Source organism: Equus quagga, chromosome 3 (assembly GCF_021613505.1).
Source record: "Equus quagga isolate Etosha38 chromosome 3, UCLA_HA_Equagga_1.0, whole genome shotgun sequence".
Classification (NCBI taxonomy): domain Eukaryota; kingdom Metazoa; phylum Chordata; class Mammalia; order Perissodactyla; family Equidae; genus Equus; species Equus quagga.
Window position 1 is genome coordinate 115,297,620 of NC_060269.1, and position 27,271 is coordinate 115,324,890.

Here is a 27,271-nt window from a genome sequence, read left to right on the forward strand (position 1 = left end):
ATACTTTGCTTTTCAGTATACTTCATACATAAAATTGTCTCTTTAAGTTTAGATTGAAAAACTAGTCGTACTATGGTTATAGCTCCAGTAAGAGACATTTGCTTGTAGAAGGAAGTATGAGAAACAAAAAATTGTGCGAGAGTATTGGGGTGAAAATTTACCCAAAAAACCAACGTTGTTATAATTGTCATTTCACACACACAAAATCATAGCCATTGCTTAGTATCAAAATAAACTTGTTTTGCTTCATTTGGTGCAGACAAAGCTATCCTCTCTCCAGACCAACCAAACAAACCCTTTTACTTACAGCACAATATTTTGTCTTTGCAGGCCTCCTATAAGCCATTGCTGAAGCAGGTTGTGGAGGAAATATTTCATCCTGAGAAGCCAGATCCAGTTGATATTGAACACATGTCTTCAGGCCTCACTGATCTCCTTAAAACTGGATTTAGCATGTTCATGAAGGTAAAGTAACTGTGAAAAGGGCATCCTGAGTGTAATGCTCTCTTTGCTGGGCATGAAAATGATGGCACCCCATTAACCCTGGCAAGTACCATGGAAGACAACCTCCGGTATTTTGGCTCTTCTGAAATCAGGTGCAATCTTTATTGACTTTTCGGGTATAAGCAGCGTGGCCTTCCAGCCTCATACAGTTTCTTTTGACCTAAGCACTATGATTTTTCCTGGTCAGTATGTAAGGACACAAGCCCTCCGGGATAGCACCATTGAAAACTTCCCCTCGTGGCCCACATTTTCACCTAACATGAATCGATGTACTATTCATAGATCTTAGTGATAGTCCTTTGCTCTTAATTCTAGAGCTTATTATGTAGGGCAATAAGTAACTCCGCTCAGTAATATGACTAGCATCACCCCAAAGCCCATTTGAAAATGACTTTTGTTTTGGCCCAGCAGACTCCCAGGTGATAAGTTCTGGAATTTCTCTGGCTAATATTTAGGGTAGGTGAAAATTGCTGAACAGCCTTTGCAAGATGAAAGGAGGAAAAGTATGCAAATATGGTCTATTTTTAACCCACTGTAAAGTTTCTAAATTTAAAAGGATATAAACAAGATTACAGGCTGACTTCTCAGCCTCTGCCAGGATTGCAGTTGTAATAACTCTTGGAAATAACAGAATGTTTTGCCAGCTTCAAAGCATCTTTGAAATCAGGAATTAATCTACACAGAAGATCTGGCCTTTCAAAGTTCAGTAAATGTATATTCCAGGAAAACCAGTCCATTCCAAAAGCCAGAGGATAGAAGCCAGACAATTAGACTCTAAACTAAGCAGTAAACTGGCCGGAGTGGACATGCTGGTCTTCTTCCTGATGGACCCACTTATCATCAACTTCTGTTGCAACATGTGGCTGCTGTATTTTTCCCCTCTTTTTTTTTTTTTTAATAACGTAGCACAGATCAATTTCTCCTAAGTGTTCAGGGGCTCCTGTGTTGAATGTAAGCCCAGGGTTGTCCAGCCCTTCCTGATGGCTAGTTTGTATAGAAACTTCTAGGCTGGATGTGGTCTCCCTCCTTCTCCACTTGAGCACCCTTTTCCTTCATTCACAAGCTTGGACGTAGCCCTAAAGAAAGACTGAAATAACAAGCCTGGATTTCAGGCCCTGATCACTGAGGTCTGAGGATGACCCCACAGGCCGTGTGTGCTTTCCCGGTCCGGCTGCTGCATTCGTGGTCTGGCCAAGGGTGTGAGTGGAAGCTCGGACTCGCGTGTCTCTGCTCACTGCACGTGTTTCTAATTTGCGGAGAGCTGTGGTGTAGGCGAGAGGAGGCCCTGACTCACTCTTTGTCATGTTCCATAGAAAGAACTGTTTCTTAACAAAAGGGTCCTGTGACCAAATATGTTTGAGAAACACTGGATTAAACAGCAAGTTAAATTGCTTCTTTGCTGCCAGACTTCACAGTGCCTTCAACATGCTAACAGACTGGGCGACTGTCAAGGCCTCTGTTGTGAGAGGACTATCCACTTGCATTGTCCAACACTGTTTCACGAATCATGACACATCAGACTTTAAAATGACCCTTTTAAACTATGCAGAGTGTTTTCTGCAGTTCCTCCCATGGTCAGAAGCATGACTGTCCTAGAGTGGACTTTGCCTAGGAAGAAGTCTGGCACTGTCCTGGAGCAGCCCAGACTGCCATGTTTCTCTCCATTCAACCCCACAGAGTTTGGGCTGGTGAAGAAATGCTCTGGCCCCTTGAGACTGATCTCAAAGGGAGGTTTCCAAGTAATGGGTTTAAGAAAGAGGAATTTGTCTCTCCCGTCAGCTGTAGGAATCCATTCCTTAGTGCCCAGCTGCGAGGCCTCTGCTCTCAGTTGCCAGGGGCATCTCATCTGACTGCAGGGGGTGAGGAGAGTCTTTGGGGGCTGGCCGCAGAGCCCTCCCCCTCCCCAGCACCCTGAAGGAGAGCCCTTTTGTTCTGTTTCTACAGGGGCCTCAGTGGCTAGCTCTTCCTACCATTCCATAGAACTCAGCAAGGAATGTCAGCTCTGGGCCATGTGTTCAGGGTTTGAACAAAATTGGAATAAACATAAATAGAAAGGGCCAGTAGGGCTTTTAGGAACTGTGATTTCCTAAAGAACTACGTCTTCGAGATGGGGGTGAAGCCATCAGGAGAGTGTGCCAGTCTGCATTAAAGCCGATGGAGAGAGGAGGATGCAAGGTGCACGGGGGAGTCTCACATGGCCGTGGCCATTACTGGTCTCCCTGGTGCTGTTTTCCATTGCTTCTCACTACCCAAGTTATTCAGCTCACCTGAGGTCAGTGTGTGCCATGGAGTCAGCCATTCTCATATTAAACCTCACAACAACCCTAGGAGATGGGTCTACCATTACCCCTGCTTTACCCGTGAGGAAATCGAGGCCCAGAAAGGTCAAGCAGTAGATGTGAACTTCCCGAAGGCTGGGATTGGGTCATCCTTTCCTCTATTCTCAGGTGTTTGCAAAGAGCATGCAGGAAGTGGGACACCAGGATTTGTCCCCAGGTCAGTCTTATTCCAAAGCCCATGCTCTTCGCCACATTTCTTAGCTCCAGGTGCTACCAGGCATTTTCTTGGAAGTTAAATAGTCATATGTCATTAATTCTTTTCTTCATGATTACTCATTAGCACAGATGCTTTCCCTTTCGAGCATCTACACAGCTCATGAATAAAATCCACCCTGGACTGGTCGTCAGGACAGCCAACGTGAGGGAGCTCTCTCAGGGCTCATCTGCTGGTACCCTGCCTGTTTTTCTGGGACTTCACCCCAGGACTCGTCGGCAGTGCACCACCCCACCCAGGAGAAGAAATTGGTGCACTGGCATTGAGTTGCCTCTACGCATTGCATCTTCATTCTGTATGAGCAACCAACAGTCATTGCTTTCTTGCCACTTACTGCCCTGCTCTTTGCCTCTGGGATCTGCTTCCCCCACTTCTCACTCAAGACCCACTGGTGCTGAGCCCCAAAGAAACAAAAAGACAGAGCCTGATGAAATAAAGACATCCTTCCTGTGCTTAGGGTACTGTCGTACAAATGGGAGAGTTTGAGAGCTGGAAGGGGAGCTGAGCTGCTAGTCTGTCCCTGCCCTGTCTTTGGACTCACAGATGGTACCACAGACGACATTGGCTTAAGTCACCCAGAAGCAGTATCTGTAGACTTTGCAGGGGAGGAAGGTGGATTGGGAAGCCAGCGAGAGATGTGTCTGGAAATAGAGCCAGCAGACCTTCCCACAGGATGTGATGTGGATACCCCACAGCAGGTAATAGAAAGAACATAGGAAGGGATTCTCGAGGCCCCACGTGTCTTCCTCAGGGCCCTATACCTTTCGCACACGCTTCTGTGGCTGCACTTATACGTTGTTTTGTAATTATACGTGTTAGAAACACTAGTATGGAAAAAGATACTAACTGCACAATTTGATCTGCACGTTAGTGGATCAGGATATCAATTCAATAGATTATAATCAGCAATTTTTAATGAAAAAGAATAGAACAGCCTAGCAAGGTGAAACTGCATCTACCAAGGTGGAATGAAACAACCCAGTTACACACATATACACCTGTGTGATTTCAATGTATTTCTTGCTATGGGTCACAGTCAAAAGAATGTGAGGGGCCGGCCCAGTGGTGCAGCAGTTAAGTGCACACGTTCCACTTCAGCAGCCCAGGGTTCGCCAGTTTGGATCCTGGGTGCAGACATGGCACCACTTGGCAAGCCATGCTGTGGTAGGCGTCCCACATATAAAGTAGAGGAAGATGGGCACGGATGTTATTAGCTCAGGGCCAGTCTTAGTAAAAAGAGGAGGATTGGCAGTAGATGTTAGCTCAGGGCTAATCTTCCTCAAAAAAAAAAAAAAAAAAGCAAAGAATGTGAACACTCTGGCTTTGAAAATGAGAGCTGATCTAGTTCTTACTCTTTTCTGCATCCTCAGCGCTTGGCACCGCTGTAGGCCTTACAGACCGTAGACACTCATTAAAGGTTGAGAGGGTGGTCACAGTGGACCTGTTAGAACGCTCATTCAGAAAGCAGCATGGCTTCAAGTCATTGGTTTGTCTAACTTAATTGCCCTTAAACCAAAAGCTACGTTTCAGCAACTTCATAAGGGACAGAAGATAGCAGCTCCATCAGTCAGCTCCAGTGACCCTCAAAGGAGTCCTTGACCCTCCTTTCCAGTGGCCACTAAGCTACGTGAGGCTGGTCATTGTTTTGTGGTTATGTAACCCCGAAGAGGCAGCAGCCCAGCCACTCCCACTCGCCGCCCAGCCTTGATGTGGGGGGAGACGGACGCCGGCCGGCTGCCGCCTCTGTCAAAGAAGCCTGGCGATGTCTTCTGTCCAAACAGACAGCGTGGAATCTGTCTCTTCCAACTTTGTCTCTCTGGAGAACAGAACAGAAGCAGAGGGGCTGATTTTGTAGTGTGAGAACTCAAAGGAGTCAAGAGGAGAAATGTCTTACCAGATTGGTTAGATAGCAAGACGAGTGTTACCAGGGCAGACTTGAGGATCGCTTTTCTGCTTAACATCTCTAATTTTTTGTTTGGTTTTGTAAATAATAGAAGTCCATCTAGTTTATGCTGTCTAACAGCAGTCACTTCATTCTACTGCTTAGAATGTTTACTTACAAGGGGCAACAGAGAGTAGTGCTAACACATGCAGAGTCAGACTGTCTGGGTTAGGACTTGAGCTCTACCACTCCCTAGCTGTGTGACCTTGGGCACATCATTTAAGCTCTCTGTGCCTAAGTTTCCTCATCTGTGAAATGGGGATAATAATAGTATCCACTTATAGGGTTGTTATGAGAATTAAAGGACTCAATATATGCCGTTACAAAAGAAAATTCACCTGAGTAAATCTGAAGCTCTAATTGGCTTTATTCAGCACTTGATGAGTTGGGCAGCATCCCTTCTAGCAGGCAGAAAGGAGCTCCAAAGAGCTACAGAAAGGGGCAGGTTTTTACAGGCAGAGAGTAGGTGGGACAAGGAAGTCCTAAAGAGAACAAAGGATTATTTCAGACAAGGTCACCTTCCTTTGGAGGATGAAAGGGGGCTGTCAGGTGCATGACTTCACTAGCACGGACCAGGAAACTCCAGACTGACCGGTTAAGATCTCATTCCTGGGGAAGGTGGGAACTGCACTTAGGTTAGGAGTTGTCTTGGTTTGCTGATGTGGGGCTTAGCGCAAGTGACTCCATTTGGGGCCTGTTCTTTCTTTTCAACAATACAGAGCACCCAGAACAGTGCCTGGCCTACAGTAAGTGCTACATAAGTATTTGCTGTTCTTATTTTTATGAGTTTGTGATCCCAACCAGACTGACTCTCGAGAAAAGAACCCCCCTGAGTATCTTTGTATCCCTGTCCATAGCCACTGATTGGGTTTTTGGTACATTCAGACTAACTGCTGAGTGAACAGGTGAATCCCCTAGAGGAGGATAGACACCTAAGCATTTCATATTTCACTACTGATTTGCTCTTGCCAGAGACACATGGAGTTCTGAGTGTTCTTTTTGTTGTGCCTATGGCAAGCCATCCTTATAAGGCTGCGATGTGTTTTTCTAGACCTTTTTCTTCTCCACCGTGAGTCCAACGTGTTGATCTCCTCAGTCTTGGGGGCTGTAGACTGCCCCTCCTAGGGCAAGCTGTAGGGAGCTGGTGAAATTCTGTATTTGTGCCACGACAAGATGGTTCAAGGGAATAGAAGCCAGCAGGACTAGATTCTGGCCACCCAGGACACAGAGGCAGAAGCCCAAAACAACCCCGCCCTGGCTCTGCCAGGAACACTCCAGAAGCACGGTCTCCATGTGCTGGGAGAGAGCAAGTGCTCATGGCGGCTGCTGCCCCTCTCAGCCTCGGAGCTGTAGGGAACGGAGGCCTCCGCCCCAGACACTTGGAAGTGGATCACAGAATCAATCTTATTTACGTGAATGTCCGCAGACGGTGAAAGTTAGGAAACATACCTGTGTGTCTAAGATTTTCATCATCAAGCAAATCCTTGGTGAGAGGGAAGTCAAAGCAGCTGGATTTTGCCCTTACTCGAGTCAGAACCTCACGCGCATCATCCTGCAGCTTGTTAAAATCACTTTCTTTACATTGCTGTAGCATGCTTTCCTGTATGACTCAGACCGTCCAGAGAGGGCTTTCATCCCCCCAGCCCGTTCTGATTATCTATTACTGCATACGAAGCTGTCCCAAAACACTGGCTTAAAATAATATTGGTCATTTACTTTGTTCATGAGTCTGTACTCTGAGCCGAACTCAACAGGGAGGGGTTCACCGCCAAGAATGCGCACTCGCGTGATCAGCAAGTTGATGCCGACCGTCAGCTGCTAGCTTAGCTCGGCCTGGGAGCCGAAGGACTCAGTTCCTTTCCACACAGGCCTCTCCATGTGGCCAGGGCTTCCTCACGGCATGGTGGCTGGTTCCAAGGGGAAGCATCAGAGAGATAAGATCTTCAGTCAGAGAGAGAGCCAGGTGGAAGCCTTAAAAGTCACACAGCATCCCTCCCAGGGTGCTTTATTTGTTGAGGCGGTCACAAATGCCCGCTCAAGTTCAAGGGGAGGGGACATACTTTCCTCCTCTTGAACAGGGAGCAAGAGCACGAGGAGCAGAAAATATTGTTGTGGCCACTTTTGGAAAATACAGTCTGCCCTCCACCTAACTATCCGTTTGGCTGTCTAGCCCATCACAGACAGTGTTGGGCCGATTCTAAGAGTTTTCCTTCCAATCTAAAGGACAGAAAATTCACTTATGCATCTGACCTAGCTTCAAAATAAGTGAGCCATGAAAGGCTTTGGTAATGAAAGGCCTGCCTTCTATTTGCCCACCATCTTTTTTAATAATATGATCTCAAAAAAAAAGCAAAAACACTTCCTGAGTGACAAGAAGCGGAGCCGCAGGACTTTGCTCTCTCAAGTTCGCTCCCTCCAGCCCTGTAAGGTAAAGCAGACAAGCTGGGGAGAAGAGCGAGCGTGCCCACGAGATCATTCTTCCTGCGGTTCTGAGAAAGTGTTTCCAATCAGCTCAGTGCACTCCTCAACCAGAGGATAGATTTTGTGTTTAGCCACATAAAGCTGTCAGCTTCCAAGGGCAGTGCCCTGGGGTGGGGGGGAGGGGTATCAAACTGGGGATAAGCAGCTTTGGCAGAAGCTGACATTCTTCAAACAGCCAAGTCTTCTCTCCAGATGCTTGTGCATGGAGCACCTTGATGTCCTTAGAGGAAAGATGGATAGTGATCTAATAAATAAATCGAAACATACCTTACCCCTCTCCCTATAACGTTAATTTAATTTAAAACTAGCATGTCTAATAGGCAGCACTTTTAAAATGCGTTTCTGGAATTTGTGGTTTGGATTTCAGTCTCCTGAAAATAATGTATTTTATATCTGCTCCATGTGTTTGGACCCCAACTTGTTTTGACTAAAGGACATGATTTGTCAAGATGCTTTCTCTGCTGGAATTGGCATGAGAAGGGTGGGTTTTATCTAACGAAATTGCGTGAGGCCCTTTTAACTCCTTTTATGTGTATTTTCTGAGAAGTTTTTTTGTTCCATTTCTTATATGGCCATGCTTAATTGGAAAAAATATAAAAGATTTATGAAAAAGACTCCAAGAGATGGAATGCTTGCCTCTAGGCCCTCTATTTGAGTTGACGTGAGAGCGCCATTGCCTTAGGGAGCCGGAGAAAAAGTTGCACAAGGAGAGATGAACAACTGCTTGGGCAGGCCCTGAACCGCCGGTGGTGGTATCATCGGAGGCGATGATAGCTGAAACTCTTTCAGTTGCAATTAAGATGCCAACAAATTGTGCTAATTTAATCAAAGAAAGGATTATTAATTGTGAGGGCCAACGGGTGTCTCAGGAAGCCCAAGGGCAGCAATGTGGTCAGCCTCAGGAAGGATTGGGCCTGAGAAATGGAAGCAGTCAGGAAACCAGACAGTTCTTTGAGGCTCCCTCTGGCCTGCAGAGGATGCCAAGAACAGTGGGCAGCATAGTGTAGGCACTCAATACAGATGAGCTGAGTGAAGGGCTGGGGAGCTCTGCCACAGCCTTTGGTTCTTCTTGAACGCTCAGCTTCGATTGAGCCTCGTCTGTCCTAGATGGAGTCTTAATTCCCAGGGAAGGGTCCTGAGTTGGCCCAGCCTGGGTCAGGGATCCATTCTTGGACCATACAACCGTGGTCGCCGAGCAGAATCACACTGTAACTACACGGTGCCAGGAGCCCACCCATGACCACAGGCGTAGGGGAGACTGTTCACATGTGGGCTGGACAGACACCTGCAGAGGCATCTAGTCCGGCTCCTCATTGTTTACATAAGAAAAGCGAGACTCAGAGAGATGAACTGTTGGCTTAGGTCCCTTATACTTAATGGCATTTCTGACGAGAGGAAAACCTCTTGGCATTTGCTTTTGTTGATTAAATCAGGACACGTTCCGGAATTTCTATTTGCAGCACTATTTATAATCATTGTTTATATTCTCTTCTTAATTATGCCCCATACGATGAGGTAGGGTTTGATTTTTGTCTAAGATTAGCTAAATATGATCCATAAGTTCTAGTGAGATGGACTTTGGTAGGAATTATTAAACAAAAACTTGGTTTTGGCAGTCTACGGACTTTGTCTGCCTGTGAGCAATTATTGAGAGCTTCTTTCGTGTGCTCCTCCCTGTTGTAGGTAAGGAAACTATAGAGACAAACTAGATACCCTACCTGCCTTGGCTAGCTTACGTTGTGCAGCTTACAGTTTATTAGGGAGACAGACAAGAAAATTGAGGATTGCAGGGAGGAGAGATAAATGGTGTGCCAGATGGGATATGAGGGCACAGAGAAGGAGGAGCTCAATCAGAGAGTCAGAGAAAGCTTCCCAGAGGAGTTGAACGTTGTCAGAGCAGTAGGAGTTAGGAACAAAGTGACGAAATGCCATGGTACATCGAAGGAATTACAGGCAGTTCCAAATGGCTGGAGCTAAGAGTAGCATGTAGCGGGTGAAGCAAAATGAAGACAGAGAGATAAGCAGAAGCTTATCACAAAGGGCTAGAGGATTGAAATTTGACCAAAAAGAAAGAGGTGCCATTGAATGTTTTTTAGGGATATATAACCAGTTTATAATTTGTGAAGATCGCCCTGGCAGCAGTGAAAGAGGGGAATATGAGGCTGGACGGGCATCAGGTTGGAGAGGGAAGGTGAGAAGATGAGAGTGCGAGCTCAGGTAGGACGAGAGGAGGGCAGGACTGGGTACTGACTGTATGAGGAAATGAATGAGAGGATGTTGTCTAGGGTCATTTGCCTGGACTCAGATGACTGGATGGACGCTGTTAACATTCTCTGGCTGGGAAACAGGAACGGAGAAGAAGAAAACTTGCATTTTAGGATTTAGCTTTGTAGCTCAACAGAGCCTGGGCCGACAGTAGCAATCTACGGCTACTGCCATGTATGAGGCATGAACCGTGGACGGGGATGGGGTCACCCAGGAAAGCAGATTGGGACAAGAGCAGGGGTCAGAGGCCCAAGCAGTCAAGAAGGCAGCGTGTAATGGAGCAGATGGAGCAAGAGGAGCCCGCTAAGAGTCCAGGGAGGAAGGAGAGAAACTGAGAGGGCTTAGAAAGTGGAGGGCATGGGGGGAAGTTTCCAGAAGAGGAAGCCATCCACTGGAGCAAATGTGGCAAGGAGGTCAAGCCAAACAGCAGAAACCTCTGGCAGCATGGAAACCTTCTGTAATGTGATTAAATGAGTGAGTCCCATGAGGATGCTGGTAATTGGCTGATGTTGCTAAAGAACTAAAAGTACAGAGTTTTAGGAGATGAAAGCTAGTAAAAGTGCTTTCAGTTGGAGGGATCTGTTTATAAATGGGGGTGTGGAATGCATCTCACCCTGCAGTGAGAGAGACAGGCTTTAATCTCAACCCTGCAGCTCACTGATTGGCAGACTTTGGACAAGCTTCGTCACCCCTTCAGCCTCACGGTCTCTGTCTGTAAAGTGGAGCCTCCGCCTAGGGCGTGGCTTCTAAGGATGCAGGAAGCAATGCTTGCCCTACCCCCCACTTTATTTTCCTCCACAGCACTTACCACCTTCCCCCCTTGCCATTCGCTTCTTTATTGTGTCCTTCTCCCCGACTGAAATATAAGTGCTATGACAGCAGGGATTCCTCTCTGGTCCATTCACCGCTGAATCCCTGATGCCTGGAGCAGTGTCTGGCCCACAGTAGTTGCTCAATAAATAATTGTTGAATGGCTGAATGGATGAGTGAAAAGCACAGTGCTAGACCTGAAGTGTCCCATGGCAGTGGCAGTGCTCTTACTAATTCCTGCTGGGAGAAAAGCCATTACCAAGTCATCTTCCAAGGCAGCATGGCTGTTCTCAGGGCCTCCTGCCCTTCAGGCCAAAGCTCCTGTTGCACTTTGCTGCCCATTGTTGGAGACTGGGGACCTGACCTTTCCTGCCCGTCATCGGAAAATGGGGACCTGACCCTTGCCCGTGCTGGGGACAAGTGAGTCACACAGAAAGAGAAACTGGGTGGAGGAGAATCAGCAGCAGGATTCCCAGAACTCCTAGAGACCTCCAGAGAAACCGGAAGCAGCTGAAACCCTTCTCATGGAAACCAATCAGGACATCAAAGAGCGCTCTCAGGGCCCACAGCTACGGAGGTTTTGGCAGCCTCTGCTTCAAAGGCTGGGATGGGTGGTGGAGAGAAACTGTCTTCTCTGACCAGAACTGCTGTCTTAAAATCACAGCCTGCGAAGGTTTGGAAAGTGAAGAAAGAGAGTGAGTCTGATGTGCTGTATTAATCTGTGCATTTGCGATGGCAGCAATGATTCTTACATCTCATCTTTAAAGAACCTTACACCCTGAGCTCGCATACAAACGGGACTCAGCCGTGTGTGGCTGATTATAAGGAATGTGTTATTCTGATGGAAGAGACTGAAAAGACTCCATTTCCCAATAGCCTGCCGACCTGACAGGATCTAAAAGGAAAGTCTGGTATCAAAACAAATCTAAACAGAAACCAAAATAGCAAACAGCAACATGCATTAACGGGACCCGTTTATTTGTACCAAAACCAACATTCCCTCAGCTCCTTAGCTGCAGGGTATTGTTCTTTGTTGTTGCTGTTCATGACGTTTTTCCTTTTCATCTTTCAATACATCCTTCCAAGATTCTCGCAATGTACTTCAGAGTCCAGACTCTCTTATGGAAAGCATATGTCTTTGGGAACATACTGTACCGCTTAAATTCTGGAGCCAGTTGTATTTCTGTCCCAGGATTACGTGAGAAACAATAGTTTGTAGGGCTGGTACTTACTCAGCCGGGAAGAACCAGACATAAAGCAGAGAGAGTTTCTAAAAGATCTCAAAGAAAAGAAGGGCATTTCCATTTACCCTGTGGATCTCATTCATTCATTCATTCATTCATTTTATTCATGCAACACTTGCTGAAAGCTTACCGTAAACTAGGTCTAAGATCAGAGCCAAAAATACCAAGATAAAGATGGTCAGTCCCTACCTCCAGTAGCTTGCTCTCTAGGAGAAGAGACAGGCAGGTATATCAAGGTAGCAGTCCCGTTTGACAAGGCCAGGGCAGAGCATCTATCAGATTTGGGTCATGGCACAGGAGTTGAAAGATGATCAAGGAGAACCTTTTAGAGAAGAGGATGCTTTTTAAAGCCAGTAAGAGGGAAGGAGGTAAAGAAGGGGAAGCAAAAGTACTTTATGCACAGGAAACTATGTATGTTACATAAAACAACATGATGCAGACAATACTCCAACTGCAATGTCGTGGACATAGACAGGTGCCAAAACCCACTGGTATGGTCCCAACAAATTCCTGCAGGCTGCAGATCTTTCCTACTAATATGGAAAAGTCTCCAAGGCATATATTTGAGTGAAAGAAGCAAAGTATAATGTCGAGTCTTTGCAGTCAAGATGGTAGTCACAGTTGGCCATGTAGTGACAGGAGCAGGGCATGAGAAGGACTCCAGGGTACTGGCTTTCTGCTTCTTTCTGTCCTGGGTGCTGGTCACACAGGTTTGTTTACTTTGTGAAAATAAATTGAGCTGAACACTTGTGATAAATGTACTTTTCAGTGTGTATATTCAATAAAATGTCATATGGTGAGCAAAACATTCCAGAAAAACAAATACCATGCATTAAGGCCTGGCTCAAGTCATTATGAATGGCTCCAGCAAACAATGTGTATAGAGGAGGTGAAAATAGAGGCATACAGCAGAGCCACAGTAGGAGAGCCTTATATACTCACTTAAGGAATCTGAGCTTTATCCTCAGAGCTAGGAGACTCTCCAGGGAGAAAGTGAGCATGTGATGGAGTGGAGGGCTGTTTAAGAGTGTAGCCTCTGGAGTTTGGTCCCTGGGTGATTTAGTTACCATGTGTAAACTTCAATTTCTTCATCTGCAAAATACATCAATGATTGTGTTTTCCTCCTAAGGATTTTCAAGAATTGAATAAGATGGTGCACAAAAATATTTAGTATACTGCTCAATAATAAATACTTGCATTTTAGAGAGCTTACTCAGGCAGGAATGAGGAGAATGGATGGGGGATGGCCAGACCAGGGACACAGACACAAAGTAGAAGGCAGTGGCAGTAACCTGCTGAAGAAGAAATGAGAGCCTGACCAGAACAGGGACAGTGGGAATAAAGGAGAGATCAATAAAATATGAAGGGACAGAATTAACAGGACTTGGTCTGAGAGAGGAAAGAGACAGCAAAGTCTAAGATGACTCTCAGGTGACTGTGAAGGTGGTGATGCTCTTAGAAAGTCAAGAGAAGGAATAGACTTGAGGAGAAGATCATGCATCAAATTTGAAACCTGTTGGGTTTAAGGATCCTGAGAGGCATCCGGGTACAGATGTCCACAGGAACTCAATAGAGATGTTTGAGCTAAAGACATAGATTTGGGAAGTATATAAAAGATTCTTGAAGGCATGTGAGTAGGTGAGTAGATGAAGGGATATGAGGTCCTTCAGAGATGATGTGTCAAGCGAGAAGAGCAAGGGGCCAAATGGAGCCCTCAGTAGCATCAACTCTTAAAGGGGCAGACCAAGAAGGGAACCTATAAAGAAATTTGAGAAAAAACCATCAGGAAGATAGAAGGAACAACAAAAAAGTTATTGTGGTAGCCAAGAAGGGTGTCATCAATGGTGACAAATGCCCTAGAAATGACCAGTGAAATGGAGACAAAGAAGTGTCCTGGCCATTGTTGACTTCAGTGAGACAAAATCCAGGGGGATAGTGAGACCAAAGCAAGATTGTCATGGCTGTATGGTACGTGGAGTGGAAGCAAGCAGTCAACAAATGCAGTCAAGGGTAGGAGAGTTACAGGGCAGGAAGCTAGAGGAGGGCGAGGAGTCAAGGCTCTTTTGCTGAAGATCAAAAATTTGGGGGCTGGCCCCGTGGCCGAGTGGTTAAGTTCACGTGCTCCACTGCAGGCGGCCCAGTGTTTTGTCAGTTCAAATCCTGGGCGCGCACATGGCACTGCTCATTAAACCACGCTGAGGCAGCGTCCCACGTGCCACAACTAGAAGGACCCATACGTAAAATATACAGCTATGTACGGGGGTCTTTGGGGAGTAAAAGGAAAAAAAAATAAAATCTTATTAAAAAAAGAAGTTTTGTAACTTTTTCCATTATTCACCACCACCCATTTTGAAAAAGTTTAGATCTTTCTCTCTTTTTCTTTCTTTCTTTCTCTCTCTCTCTGTCTCTCTCTCTCCTCCTCTCTCCCTGTCTCCCTGCTCCCCCTTCCTTCCTTCCTTTCCACTCTGAGTTTCCTCTCTAGTAGCCAAGGAGTGATTTATGTAACTGGAAACACTTAATGTATTACCTTTTTGAATGTTTTTAAAATAAGATGTTGAAAAGTGGGTATATTCAGGCAAGGAAGCCAAAAGAACACAGTTGCGAAAGGAGTTGGAGCAGAGGTAAGAGAAAGGGCTTCTTCTCGGCCTGCTGCCCCACCCCACTGTTCCTGGGAACTGTCCACGGCCAGAAGGTGGTTTGTGCATTAGTGTGAATGAGTGCATACACTCACCTACCCTCGTGTTGCTGGAATCAAGCCTGTTTCTCCCACCTCTGGCTCCAGTGGCCATGGGTGCAGTTGCCAACATCCTTCCTGTAGTGACTCCATGCTTGCTCTGTCCTGGCGGGGCCTCCATCCTCCTCCACCCAGCCGGTGACTGCTTGCCTCCAGAACGTAGCTCACACCACTTTGCCTGCCCTCTCCTCACCAAACCAACTCTGGCTTCCAGCTAGAGCTCAAAACACAGTGTCTTCAGGAACCCCCTCCTGTCCCCTTTAGTTAGCCAGTAACTCAAATTTGTTCATTTTGCATTTCCTGAGGGGTACTGTGAGTCATTCTCATTTTAGTTTACAGTATTCTTTGCCTCATTGGTGCAATCATAAAGTATCAGGAGGAATTCTCCACAGCCTCTAGTAGAACACTCCACACACAGTAGGCCCTCAGCTAAGGCTGGTGTGCAGAAGGTGAAGGCATGAAGTCTGGGCAAGACTGTAAGCTCCTCGAGGGTAGGCCTAGTCTCTTGCATCTTTTTCACTCCCTCCTCTTCCCTAGGACTTTGACTATTTATCCAGTCCACAGACATTTCTTGAGTACCTACTATGTGCCAGAAACCACACTAGGTGAGCTGGGAATTCGGCAGCGAACCAGGCAGATGAGATCCCCGCCTCATCGAGCTTATGTTCTAGTAGGGGAGACAGCCAACAAGGAAGCAAACAAACAAACAAATATGATAAGCACAGGCTGTGGCAAGTGCTTTGAGGGAAATAAACGGAGCTATGTAACAAAGAAGGGGCACGTTTCTGCTGAGACCTGAAGGCTGGTAAGGAAGATATAGTTGCCCCTCAGCCTTCTCTTCTGATTTAATAGCCCCTACTCCTTTAACTTTTCTTTCAATAGAATATTTATTTAAAGGGATGTAATAAGGTGACATGTTATGCATTTTCCTCGTCAATGGATCCATAAACCGCTACCACATCTTATCCCTAACAAATCATGGTCTCTGTAAAGGTTATGTGTCTCACCTGCATTATGGGGATAGCAGCCCTGGGGTCCCCGTGGAGGTGCAGTGGAGATGGTGCCCAGCTGCACAGTGCCCTGCATGATGCCATCTGTCTGACAATGGCGGGTGTCTGTTTTGCAGGTGAGCCGGCCTCATCCCAGCGACCACCCTCTCCTGATCTTCTTCGTAGTGGGTGGGGTCACAGTCTCTGAAGCCAAAATGATCAAAGACCTTGTGCCGTCGCTGAAGCCAGGAACCCAGGTACTGAGTCCTCGGTGAATAAGAATCCTGAGGCAAGAGTGGGAAGGGCGGGCGAGGGCCCTTCATGGGCTTCTCAGTGCTCCCCATCTCCATCCTGCCTCCTCATCTCCACCCTGCCTCCCTCCTCCCCCACCTGGTCCTGCCCATGTCACATTCTCCATCTGTCTGCCCTCCTCCTGGGGGGGTGGAGGGAGAAGAGCTCCCCTTTTACAGTCCTCTCCTGCCTCTGGGCTTCAAGGGCTAAGATCCTATTGTCCCTATTCCTGAAAGGCATATATTCTCTGGTGTCCCATCAGCACTTAATTACTCAAGAGTTTTCACTGCTTTCCAGGCTCCAGATAATTGAGGGTGACTCCCGGGGACCACCTCCCCACTGTGACAGTTAGAGGACAGAGCTGGAGGAGTTTGGGAGGGGCATTGTCAAGACAATGACAAGTGAAGAATCTTTCTCCTCTATAGACCCACCAGGTCTCATCTCGCTCTCGGAATAAGTGGACCAATGGTTAAGAACACAGACCTCTTGATGTTACAGGCCTGGTTCAACTCTTACCCCTGCTTGTTACTAGCCAGGTGATCTTCGAGAGGAAATGTGAGATCTCAGTTTTCTTGCTTAGGAACTGGGGCTGGGGTGGCTGAGTCTTAGATCAGGGGAGAGAATGTGCTTCTCAACACAGCGCCTGGCACACAGCCCTCAGTAATTGGTGGCTATGGTTATTAGTGACCCTTTCTGAGCAGTCACCACCCTGCTCTGCAGGAGGGGCTGTGGCTCCTGGCATGAGGCGGAGGAGACCAGGAGAGAGACCTCAGGAGGAGGAGCTGCCTGCTTCTGGAAGCTCTCGCCTGGCGGGTGAAGCAGGGCCTGTAACTCAGGATGGCTGAAAATCCTCGCCTTCGTGGGTTCCCCAAAACAGGCCCTGAGACAGGGATGTGAGAGCAGGTAGTTTACCTGGGAGGTGATCCCAAGGAGCAGAGGTGAGGGAATCAGAAAAGAGAGGCGGTGGAGGGAGAAAAGCCAGAGAAGACGGCATCGTTGGGCTGGTTACCACTTGGGTGACTGAGGCTCTGTCTTCTGGGGGCCCCGAGGAGCCAAGTATTACATGCCTCAGAATTGTCCCGCCAGAGGACAGGGAGCCTGGGACATCTTCCCATTGCCTCTCACCTCATCACCCTTCCGTCAAGACTTGCCCCTGGGGCCTTATCTTCAGCTTTTGCCGCCTCTGCTTGCAGCTGAGAACTTCCTATGGTTTGGAGAAAGCAAAACAGACACAAGTGCAGTGCTTCAGGTAGGACGCTGGCCCATGCAGGGCGCTGTCCACACAGCTGCACAGAGCCCAGGTGGTATTCCAGCCCAGGCCTGGCTGCGGGGCTGCTGGGGCCTTTGTCTCCCACCTCCACCTACTACTGGATATGTCCACTCAGCCAGCCAAGGGAGCCCCCATTCTGGCCTTCTGTCAAGTCCTGCCTGCTGTGTCAGGCCCTTCCTGCATCTCTGCTGGCATCCCAAATCTGAACTCTGACTGCTTCCTGTTTGCTGGCATAGTATCCTCACGCAAACATGAATTCCTTGAGGACAAAGGCCGGGGCTTCCCAGGCCTAGCACATGGCAGGAGCAGTCTGACCGCTGACTGCAGGAGAGCTGGCTTGGTGGTGGAGTGGCTGGGCCACCTGGTGAAGCAGAGAGGCCTGGGCCCTGTTGGTCTCCAGACACCCTCCTGAGGAATGGGGCCCAGTATCTAGGGAGCTACAGGAGGTTCTTGAGCAGGGAAGTGACCGGTCATTGGCCGTGACCATTTCTACTGTTACCATCACCTGTCATGGTCATAGCTGGTGAAATTTCTAATAAAGTGGTGAGTTCTGCCTTATTGAACACCCTCTCTGTCAGCAGTGTTAAGAATCTGTTTAGTGAGTGATTGCCTTTTTGAGCAAGACATTTTTTTTAATTTTTATTGGAGGGCACACTTCTCACTGCCCCTAACATTCTTAGCTCTTCAGAACAGTGATGGTTGTAACAGCCTGACAGACATGTTAATCCTCACTCTAAAAGGATAAAATGCAGACATTTTCAAAGTCGTGTGACCTGAGTTTGACAACAGAGCCCTGGAATCTGCAGTGGCTTTGATGCAATCTGACCCTGTGCTCAGTCATCTGCAGAGAGAACTTCGCAAAGAATTTCGGGCTTAAGGAGCAGCCTTGACTGCTACTTGTCCTTTGTGCAAAAAGTCCCCCTGAAGAGTTAACAGGCCCTCGGAGGATTCTGAAGAGGAGTGATTTATCAGAGTGCCCTTCATCTCCACGGTTTTGAAAGGAGGTGGATTACCTGGGTGTTTGCTGGAGTGACACCTGCTGAGGCGGGGCTCCTTCCTCAGACCTCAGCAGCCTCGCAGCTGCCCTGGCCTGCAGCTGACTGCCCAGATCTGAGACAGGCCCAGCTTCCTGCTGTGTGCGGTGGAAGGTAGGCCTTGCTGCTCTGGCTACACAGGAAATGGCGTGCATGCGAGTTCCATTATCTGCTTAGACTCAGACTTCCACTGGAAGACTCGGGTGAACTAATTGAAGGGGTGGGTTCTATGCACCAACAGACCCTCAAAGACGTGCTGGCAACCAAGAGAGTAACTCTGACTTGATCGTCAAACTAAACAGTGATAATGCGCATACCTGATGTATATATTCTGTCTTTACTGTCCGGTCTACACTCGCGCGTCTCCAGTGACGGGGATTTGCCCTCCCACTGCTTGAGTCTTGGAGGGCTTCACTGGTGTGGCAGTCTCCTCTAGACGAGTCCAAACCCGCCTTCTGGGAGCTCTCGCCCATCCGTGCTGGTTCTAGCTCTTGGGCCACACAGAGTTTCCAAGCAGATCAGGCTCATCCCTCTTCCACATGTCCTTCCCAGGTCTGCTGTTCTCCAAACTGAGTCTCCTCAGCTCCTACAGCTGCCCTCCACCTTGACATGAACGCGAGGGCCCTATCATGGTGGCTCTTCTCAGCCCCGGCTTGTTTCTCCTTCCCCCACTCGTCCTACACCTCTCACGTCTCTTCACCGTGCCAGAACAGAGTCAAGCTCAACAGGGTCTTCTTTCTCCGCTGATTCTGCCAAACCCGCTCCCTTGGCTGTGGGTTCGCTGGATAGTACGTAGCGACAGTGGGAATCATTTGGAACTGAGAGCCATCCCTTGGTGTGGACCGATCAGTGCAGAGACATCGGGACCACCTTCTTGTCATCCCCACCAGGCCTACAAGGCCCCACACGACCTCACCTGGCCTTTTCCCACCACTCTTCTGCTTGCTTACTCCCCTCCAGCTGCAGGACTTTGTGCTTTTTTACTATGTTATTCTCAGAACCTCAAACAGGGTTTGGTGCTGGGTATCATGATTATTCATTGAATGTCAGATATTGAACACTAGAAACTTTACTTTTATTATTGCAGCATAAGATTAAAGTAGCTTTTCTGGAGACTGCACCAACCTGTTGATTCATTCTGAGATTGTGGACAACTGAAACCACTTTGTCTCTTGTGTCAGTTGCTATTAACCCATATTGTCTTGAGTCTATCTATGTGGGTGCTTTTGGGACCCGAAGACAGGAACTTACAACCATGGCTATTACCTTGGATGAGCTGATTATTCAGTGAACATTCCCTGAGCGTCTACTCTGTGCCAAGCCCTGTTCTTTGTGCCGAGGATAGAGTGGTGACCAAGCCAGGCACATTCCTGCTTTCATGGAACTGACATTAAACACAAGAACTCCAGCCAGAGATAAGTGTCCCAGGAACCTGGACAGGTGCTGTGGTGGGAATAAGTGGAGGGAGAGGTTCCTTCAGATGGCACAGGCTCCTCCTGGAGAAGTCTTGTGGGCAGAGACGTGAAAGGCATTCAGAGGTCAGCTCTTCACAGGAAACTAATAGAATCTATTTAAGGCACATCTAGAAAGGAATTCTCTTTCATAAAAAGTGACAAGGATAGCATGAAACAGTGGAATCCAGAAACCACATTCACTCCTGCTTCCCACAGGACTGTTGTCATACTCTCAAATGGGTGTCTTTTCTCTGCTCTCTGCCCATGGTTGTTGGTAGACGTGCTCATGAGAGAAAGTGGGCAGTTGGAGAAGGCCCCTTTCCTGACTACAAAAAAGGGGTCAGAGAGGCAGCTCTCCCCACCCCACCCCAAACAGCCACAACCACGAGGCTGTGCAGCCTTCCCCTTGCTCTGGAGCGCATGTTCCTGGCCCCTGCCTCTGTCTCACTCGCTTGCTGCCTGGTGGGGCTCCATGCCCAGACAGCTCTCTGCAGGCTGAATTCTGTAGCTGGGTGGTGGCAGCTGAATTCTGCCAGGAGACAGCAGAAGCCTGGGATTGTGGGAGGAAAATAACAGGGAGGGACCCTCCCAGAAAAAACAGGGAAAGGCCAGCTCAGGAAACAGAGGAAGACCAAGTGGGCGAGCTGACCCTGCCATGCACTGCTCTTCATTGGCACATGCACGTTGCCCGCTCCCACTTTCATGTGGTTCTGCATTTCTGGAGCTGAATATTTAGTAAGAGTGTAATAGGAAGAAAAGACCCAGAAATATGCACACAATTTTGCACAACTTTAGGGGTTCAAGGATACCTAAATCTTGGCTCTAAAACTTGGCTCCAGGTTATTCTAAAATTGGTGAGAAGCCCCAAGGAGAGAAGTCAAGTTGGTTTTTCTTTTTTTTTTTTGGTCTAGACTTATTTTATTCTGAACTTTCTTCCTCTAAGGAAGATGTGGATGGGGTTTTAAATTTTTCTTTTTACCTGAGTTAGCTCAGAGACTTATAATTTGAAATTGAAACTTTAGAAAAAGTACAGATCACAGTATTGGACAGCAGGTCAAACAGTTGACAGTGAGTTTTCCAGAAAGCTCGATCATGTCCATTTAATTAGTCCACTGTCCCACTGGTTTAACAATACAACCTTTTCTGTTTACCACAGGTGTGTGAATGTGTGTGTGTGTGCATGTAGCACCTGTGCAAGTGGAGGCGGGGCAGTGCCTGGAATATGTTATGTGCTCAAAAACCCATTCATCAAATGGATGAATACGCAGGTTGGCGCCTGTGCATATGTGAGTTATTTTTACTGGGAAGAATCTCCAAGTTTAAAAGAAAAAGGGAGAAAACCCGTTTTTATCTCCTGCTCCTTTCCATCCACAATGTTAGAGATCAGAGGGCTGTGGAATGTAAATCCTGGACTGCCCTGCTTCCTCTGGGCTCAGCAGAAATAGGGCAGGAAGATGCTGGCACCTACAAATCATGGCAACGGCCTGGAGAATGGAAAGGAAGCGGGAGGGCGGGGTCGCTCAGGCTGGACGGCTCCTGTAGGAGCCCCGCGCGGGCTGAGGACACACTAAGCGTCGCTCTGCCAGCTGCGGTACATGCCAGGGTGGAGCCCCGAAGGCTGCATTAGGGGCCTGGATCAGAGGCTCTTGGGGACTCTGGTGTCCTCTGTCCCTGTCTCACAGATAGAAATCTTCATCAGGGACTTCAGTTGCTTGGGGAAAAGCCAGTTCTCCAAAGGAAATTCTCTAATGCTCAGTTTGCCTAATATTGCACGTTTGATGACTGTTGATAAAATTTAAATTTCAGGTCTCACAGGCCAATTTCAGAGTCTTTTAAGCATTTTCTGTTTCATCTTTGAGTACCTTTTTTCCCCTATTTCGCTAATTTTTTAGAATTTTAAGCCCTGTTTTAGACAAATAATTCAGAAGTGCCCTTAGTTGAATGGACTAAAGAAGTCTGAAAATGCTCCAAAGCAGACTGACACCCAAACGATGCCTAAGGTGTGAAAATGCTCAAGGAGCAGCAACTGTGACACTGTAAACGAAATGTTCGTAGGGCAATCCGGCTGGTTCTTCAGAATAGGAATTTTAAATAAATAGATTTTTAGTTGAATTCATTTGAAACAAATTTATCCAGAGCTATTTAAGCTTTTACTAGAGTCTTCAATGTGAAAAACTTCCTGCTGACCGTTGCTAAACTCACTGCCTCCTTCATTGTCTTACTGTTTTGTTCATTCACTGAATCATTCATGAACTCACTGTATCAAGGACATGCTAATATATCAGGCACTGTGTTAGGAAATAATTAGAGGACTCAGTTAAGGAATCAATACAGTGTGATACCAATAGCCACGGGAACACACTCAGGCTTCAGGGAGGGATGGTCTGGGAAGGCTTCCTGGAGGTGGTGATACATGGGCAGATTGTTAAGGATGACAACTGAGAGGTCTTCAGGCAGAGTGGGGGAACTCACTCTGTTCCAGATAAAGAAGCATCCTTAAAGTTCCGATTGTGAATCTGCAAATAGTTTAGGGTGGCTGGAATGTGGAACTGATGGTGAAGGAGATGGGGTGTGGAGTGCTGAGCAGCCATCAGATTCTCAAGTCCTGGAATGCTCTCTAAGAGGGCTGGGCTCTCAAAGAGCGGAGAGGAGGCGGTCGGGGTTTAAGCCCATGTGTAAGACCGTCAGAGTTACACTTGGGGAAGGTGGCTCTGGCAGCTCTGCCTCGGCTGCTTTGGCCCCAGGGACTGCCACGTGCTGAATAGAGGGAGTGCAGCGGAGGATGAGGATAGTGAGGATGGTGATGATGAGGAAGATGACAATGGCGGGTCCCATTTTAAGCCCCTCTAGAGCCTGCCACTGTGCTAGATATGTTCATATATGTTCACATTTGATCTTCACAATAATCATGTGAGGTGGGCATCACTATCCCCACTTTACAGATGAGGAAACTGAGGCTCAGGGTGATTAAGCAATGTCTCCAGGCTCACCTGTTGGGCAAGTGGCCCAGCTGGGATCCAACTCACATTGGACACTCCTGAACCTCTGCTCTTAACCACTATACTGTCCGGCAAGAGTCCCTGGTCTCCGCTTTCTTCTCTCCTCAAAGACCCCCTACGTGACTTCACATGCTGCCTTTGCTTTCCATCTGTTTCTTTTCAACCCCCCACACAGTAGGCCCCAGACACCCTCTGGTGCAGCCCTCATGCTGTCTAAACACCTGCTTGGCTAGCTGTGAGGGGCCCGGTCTTTGGTTCCAGCTCAGTGGAGGTGACCGAACCCACAGTCTCTGTCAGCAGTGGCTGGAAGGCCAACACACAGCCCGAGAGTGATGGATTCTTTAGGCTCGGTTACCGCTGCTCTAGACGTTTCGACATCAACTGAGCCTAGAGCCTTTCTCTCCAAGTTCCTTAATGCTGCCAACAAGACAAGCATCCCGAGAGACTCGCTCTAGCCCTTGCACTTGCCCTCACCTCAGCCAGAGAGGCATCTGCCGTCTTGGCGTTGGAACTAAGTTCCACAGGGGCAGGCAGTGGTGGTGGGGACTGGCAGGTCACGAGGGCAGGAGGGGAGCCTTTGGCACCGTGGCTACACTGACCTCTACCACCGCACAAGAGTCTGCTGCCAGAGAGTGTGCAAAGGATTTGTGTCTTTATGCGTGCGCTTTTTAAAGTATCTGAATAAGGGTTTCTTAACTTGTGGTCTAGGAATCCTAGTTGTCCACAAACCTCACCTAAAACTGCATTCAAAATCTTGTGTGTACAAACATATGTATATTTTTCTAGGGAGTTCTTAGCTGTCATAAGACTCCAAGGGAGGCCTATGACCCAATCACAAAACCACAATAAAATAGCAGTTCACACTTGCTGGGTACCTCCCGCGCTCTACGCACGCGACCTTATGGCATCCTTGCCACAACCCTCCGAGCTCCGGGCTGCTGTTTTCCTTCTGGGACAGATAGAGTGAGGCTCCAAGGGAGGTGACTTTCCCGAGGACACATAGCCCGTCAGAGGTGGCGCTGGGCTCTGCGGGGGTCTGATGAGTGAGCTGGCCTAGGAGCCGCCATTCTTAACCGCCTGTTGGGCTTGGCGTGGAAGGCCCTGAGCAGTGAGCAGAGACCCTCCTCAGAGCCACATAGTCAAGTGGTGTCTACACCGTGTGTGGGTGCTCAGGCGATGCTAATAGTCACTCACTGCCCTCAGACTCTCATCACATGGCTTTCAAGGAAAAATGTGAGCACAGATTTCAGTGTATTTTTGTCTGCCAAAAATATGATTTGGCTGACATTAACCATATATTTTTTAAGACAATTCTCTTTCAAGAAAAAGTAAAATAGCTGCTTGCAAAGACTAAGTTTTGTTTTAAACAGAAAGTTTTTTAATAACCCTCATTTCTTTAACAAAAAACACAAAAAAATTATAAAATGCTTTCTTTTCCCCTCCCCTTCCTTGACTTCGGCCCCATCTGCTTTTCCTCCACATTAGAGTAAACTCTGTTTTTGACCAGTAAGCTAGGAAGTGGGAATTGGTGACTTCAGTGGCTTGGTTACACCTGGGACAACTGTGGGGGCGGGAAGGGGAGATAGTGAAGTGTGCAGTGCCAACCCGCACGCTCCCAGGAGGCACAGCCAGGCCTGCTGCCGGCCGTGCAATCCCCTTCGCTCAGGTGCTGGGCTGGGGTTCTGACTCTAGGACCTCCTTCCCCATTCCCATAGGCACCCCTCATCTAGCGGGTGTACGGTACCTGCCTGTGCAGAACCTCACCAGCTCTTACAAAGCACCCACAGCCCCAGCCCGGCCCTGGGAAACAAGCTCTCCGAGTCCCGCAGAGACCAGTCTGCCCCAGAGGAAAGGTCTAGACTGAGGGAAGCAGGAAGGTCCCCAGAAGGCCAGGCCGGAGTGGCCCAAAGGTCCATGTGGACTGGGGGAGTAAGGCAGCCTTGCCTGGAGCCCTTGATGATAGAGAAGTGACCAGACAGGCGCTGGGATGCTGGAGCCAGCCTGCCTGGGTTGCACTCCTGACTCAACTGTTTCCTGTGTGTCCTGGACAAGTTACCTCACCTTTTGTACTTTATTTTCCTTATCTGTGAAATAAGTGTGATATATATATACCTATTTTATAAGGTTGTTATGAAGATTAAATGGATATTAAATGAGATCATCCTCAGGGCCTGACACATCATGAGAACTAACAAATCTTAGCTGATATCATCATTATTGTCATGTTTGTTATGGGCTGAATTGTGACCCCTTCCCCAAAAGATGTTGAAATTCGAACCCCTAGTACCTGTGAATGTGACCTCGGGGTCTTTCAGATGATCAAATTAAGATGAGGTCAATAGAGTGAGCTCTAATCCAGTATAAAAAGGGGGAATTTGGACACATAGAGGGAAGACGATGTGGAGACACACGGAAGCTAAGAGGGAAGCATGGAACAGATTCTCCCTCACAGCCCTTAGAAGGAGCCAGCACCTGATCTTAGACGTCTGGCCTCCAGAACTATGAGACAAGAAATTTCTGTTATTTAAGCCGCCCAGTTTTTGGATCTAGGAAATTAATACAGTCATCATCATCATCACCCACAACAACATCTACCTCTTGAGTGTGCCTTCGCGTGCTCCCTACCGGAGGAGGAAACCTTGATATTGAGGTCACATTACTGGATGGCAAAGCGATGGTATGATCAAATTCAATTCAGCAGCAGCGTGGTGGCTGGGCTTGGCCATTCTCAGTGCCCACTGGTTAAAGATTCAGTAGACACAGCCCCGCTGTCCCACAGGCCACCCCAGACTGTGCACCCCCCCACCCAGAACACTAGCATCCGATGACAGTCAAGCTGCAGCCTTCTGCCTTTGTCTGCACAGTGCCCCACTCCGTGCCTCCCCACAAAGAAATTGTTGCAGTTTCTTTCTCCTCATCTAATAATCTGAAATTGTCTGCTGTGTGTTTGCCCCCTCCTGTTGTTAGGTAATTGTGCTGTCCACACGACTCCTGAAGCCACTTAACATTCCTGAGCTGTTATTTGCAACTGACCGGCTGCATCCGGACCTTGGCTTCTGAGCGTCCGCTAAGAAGATGAGACCTACCTGAGCTGGAAATACCAATACCGCTGCCTGTCGCCATTCAAGATGTGCCTCCAAAGCCAGCATCCTTGTTACCAGTGTGGATATGACTGATTTCTGCCCTACGGGTTTGATAACCCTGCAGCAAAGTTCTTTGCTTGGATTGCTGCAGTTCTTAATTTCATTTTCCTAAAGGCCTCAAACTGCCTTTCAGCTGGCCTAATTCGTGATAATTCCCATTTATCCTTAACCCTCTGTTTGTGATCTTCCTGATTCCACCTTCAGGTTCATTAATTCTAAATCAAGCCTGCTGGTAAGTGTTGGTAGATTACAAGCCTTTTGATCTGCAGTCGCTCAAGAAGAAACTAGACATGCTTTAGAATTATGAGTGTGAGGAAAAGTTTGGTTTTTCTTAAGATTATATAACTGAGGAGGCAACATTACAAATAGGATCGGAGGCTTTGTTTCTGTCTTTATCTGAGACATTTCTGGAAAGTGAGGCAGGGAGGGGTGGTGGCTGAGCTGGGCCGGCCGTCTGCCTGCGCTGTAAATCGGCAGCCACAACAAAGGCTGCATTGTTCTAGCTTGTTCCACGGCCCGGGCCGCCAGCCTACTTGGAATGGCAGTGGGAGAGAGGTTGATTGGAGGCTGTCTCTGCCCATAAGAGGCTTCCTCCCTTCCTGAAGAAAGGCCCCAGTAAAGATATCTGGTCCCAGGGAGTGTAGATCGGAACCCCAAAGCCTGTGACTTTTTTAATTTAGCATTTCTATTGAAATATAAAGCTTTCTTTCTGTAAATCTAACTTTTCCTTTTGGCCATAGCAGAAAAACCTAGATTCACCTAGTAAAATTATATAAGAACGCTGGCAAAAGTAACCGCTTGGAACATTTGTAGGTGTGTGATTGATGGAAATCTCTAGCATCTCTAAAAGATGTTTGTAATAAAGAGATAAAGCTGAAAAACAGTTTCTAGTGTGGATTAAACAGGTAGAGGAAATAAAATGTAAGCCAAAAGACTCACAGGTCTCTGATTTTAGTCATTTTATGAAACATTGTCATTTTATGAAAAACTGTGAAGTTGGAAATCATTCTGAGACATAGTCAAAGCAGATTTTATAGACACCAATGTTCTCTTTTTTTGTCCAAGTGTGTTTTCCACCTAACACCAGCTCTTGCACGGTGCTGAAATACTGGAGACATCAGATGCTTCTTTCATTCCTCTCATCTAGAAGTTTCAATCTGAGGAAGGAAGAAAATGACAATAGTCCAAAAGGAATGATAATAAAAACAGGCATCACTATTTTCTAAAATAAAATAAAGTACCCAGTTATGTGTCTCAAATCTGCATTCATTCCTTCATTCAATCATTCATTCATTCCAAATATTGAGCGCACATTCCAGGCCACCGTAGGAGCAAGCCAGATGCATCCCTGACTCCACGGCTCCCCCCGAGGAGCACCTGGGGCTTCTCTGACGCTTGGGCCCTGTGTGAGCATCCGCTCAAGGTTAAGTTTTAAACCATATGTTCACATGCAAAGGAAACTTTCTGGAAATGTAAAAACCAAACTGCTAACAAGTGGTTCCCTCTGGGAAGGAGTGTAGAATGGAAGGAAAGGGGAAGTCTCACCCTTGATGTACTT

The 27,271-nt window shown here is 47.5% G+C and overlaps 1 protein-coding gene across 1 annotated transcript in view; it reads left to right on the forward strand.

Annotated features, from left to right (window-relative positions):
* LOC124237544 (sec1 family domain-containing protein 2) overlaps positions 1–26,958 on the forward strand; it is a 395,727-nt gene extending 368,769 nt beyond the window's left edge. Inside the window, exons 7-9 of the mRNA XM_046657300.1 lie at positions 331–465; positions 15,660–15,779; positions 25,538–26,958. Coding sequence (XP_046513256.1) covers positions 331–465; positions 15,660–15,779; positions 25,538–25,630 — 348 coding nt within the window. The 3' untranslated portion in view covers positions 25,631–26,958. The remainder of the gene's footprint in view (positions 1–330; positions 466–15,659; positions 15,780–25,537) is intronic.
* The last annotated feature ends 313 nt before the right edge of the window (positions 26,959–27,271 follow it).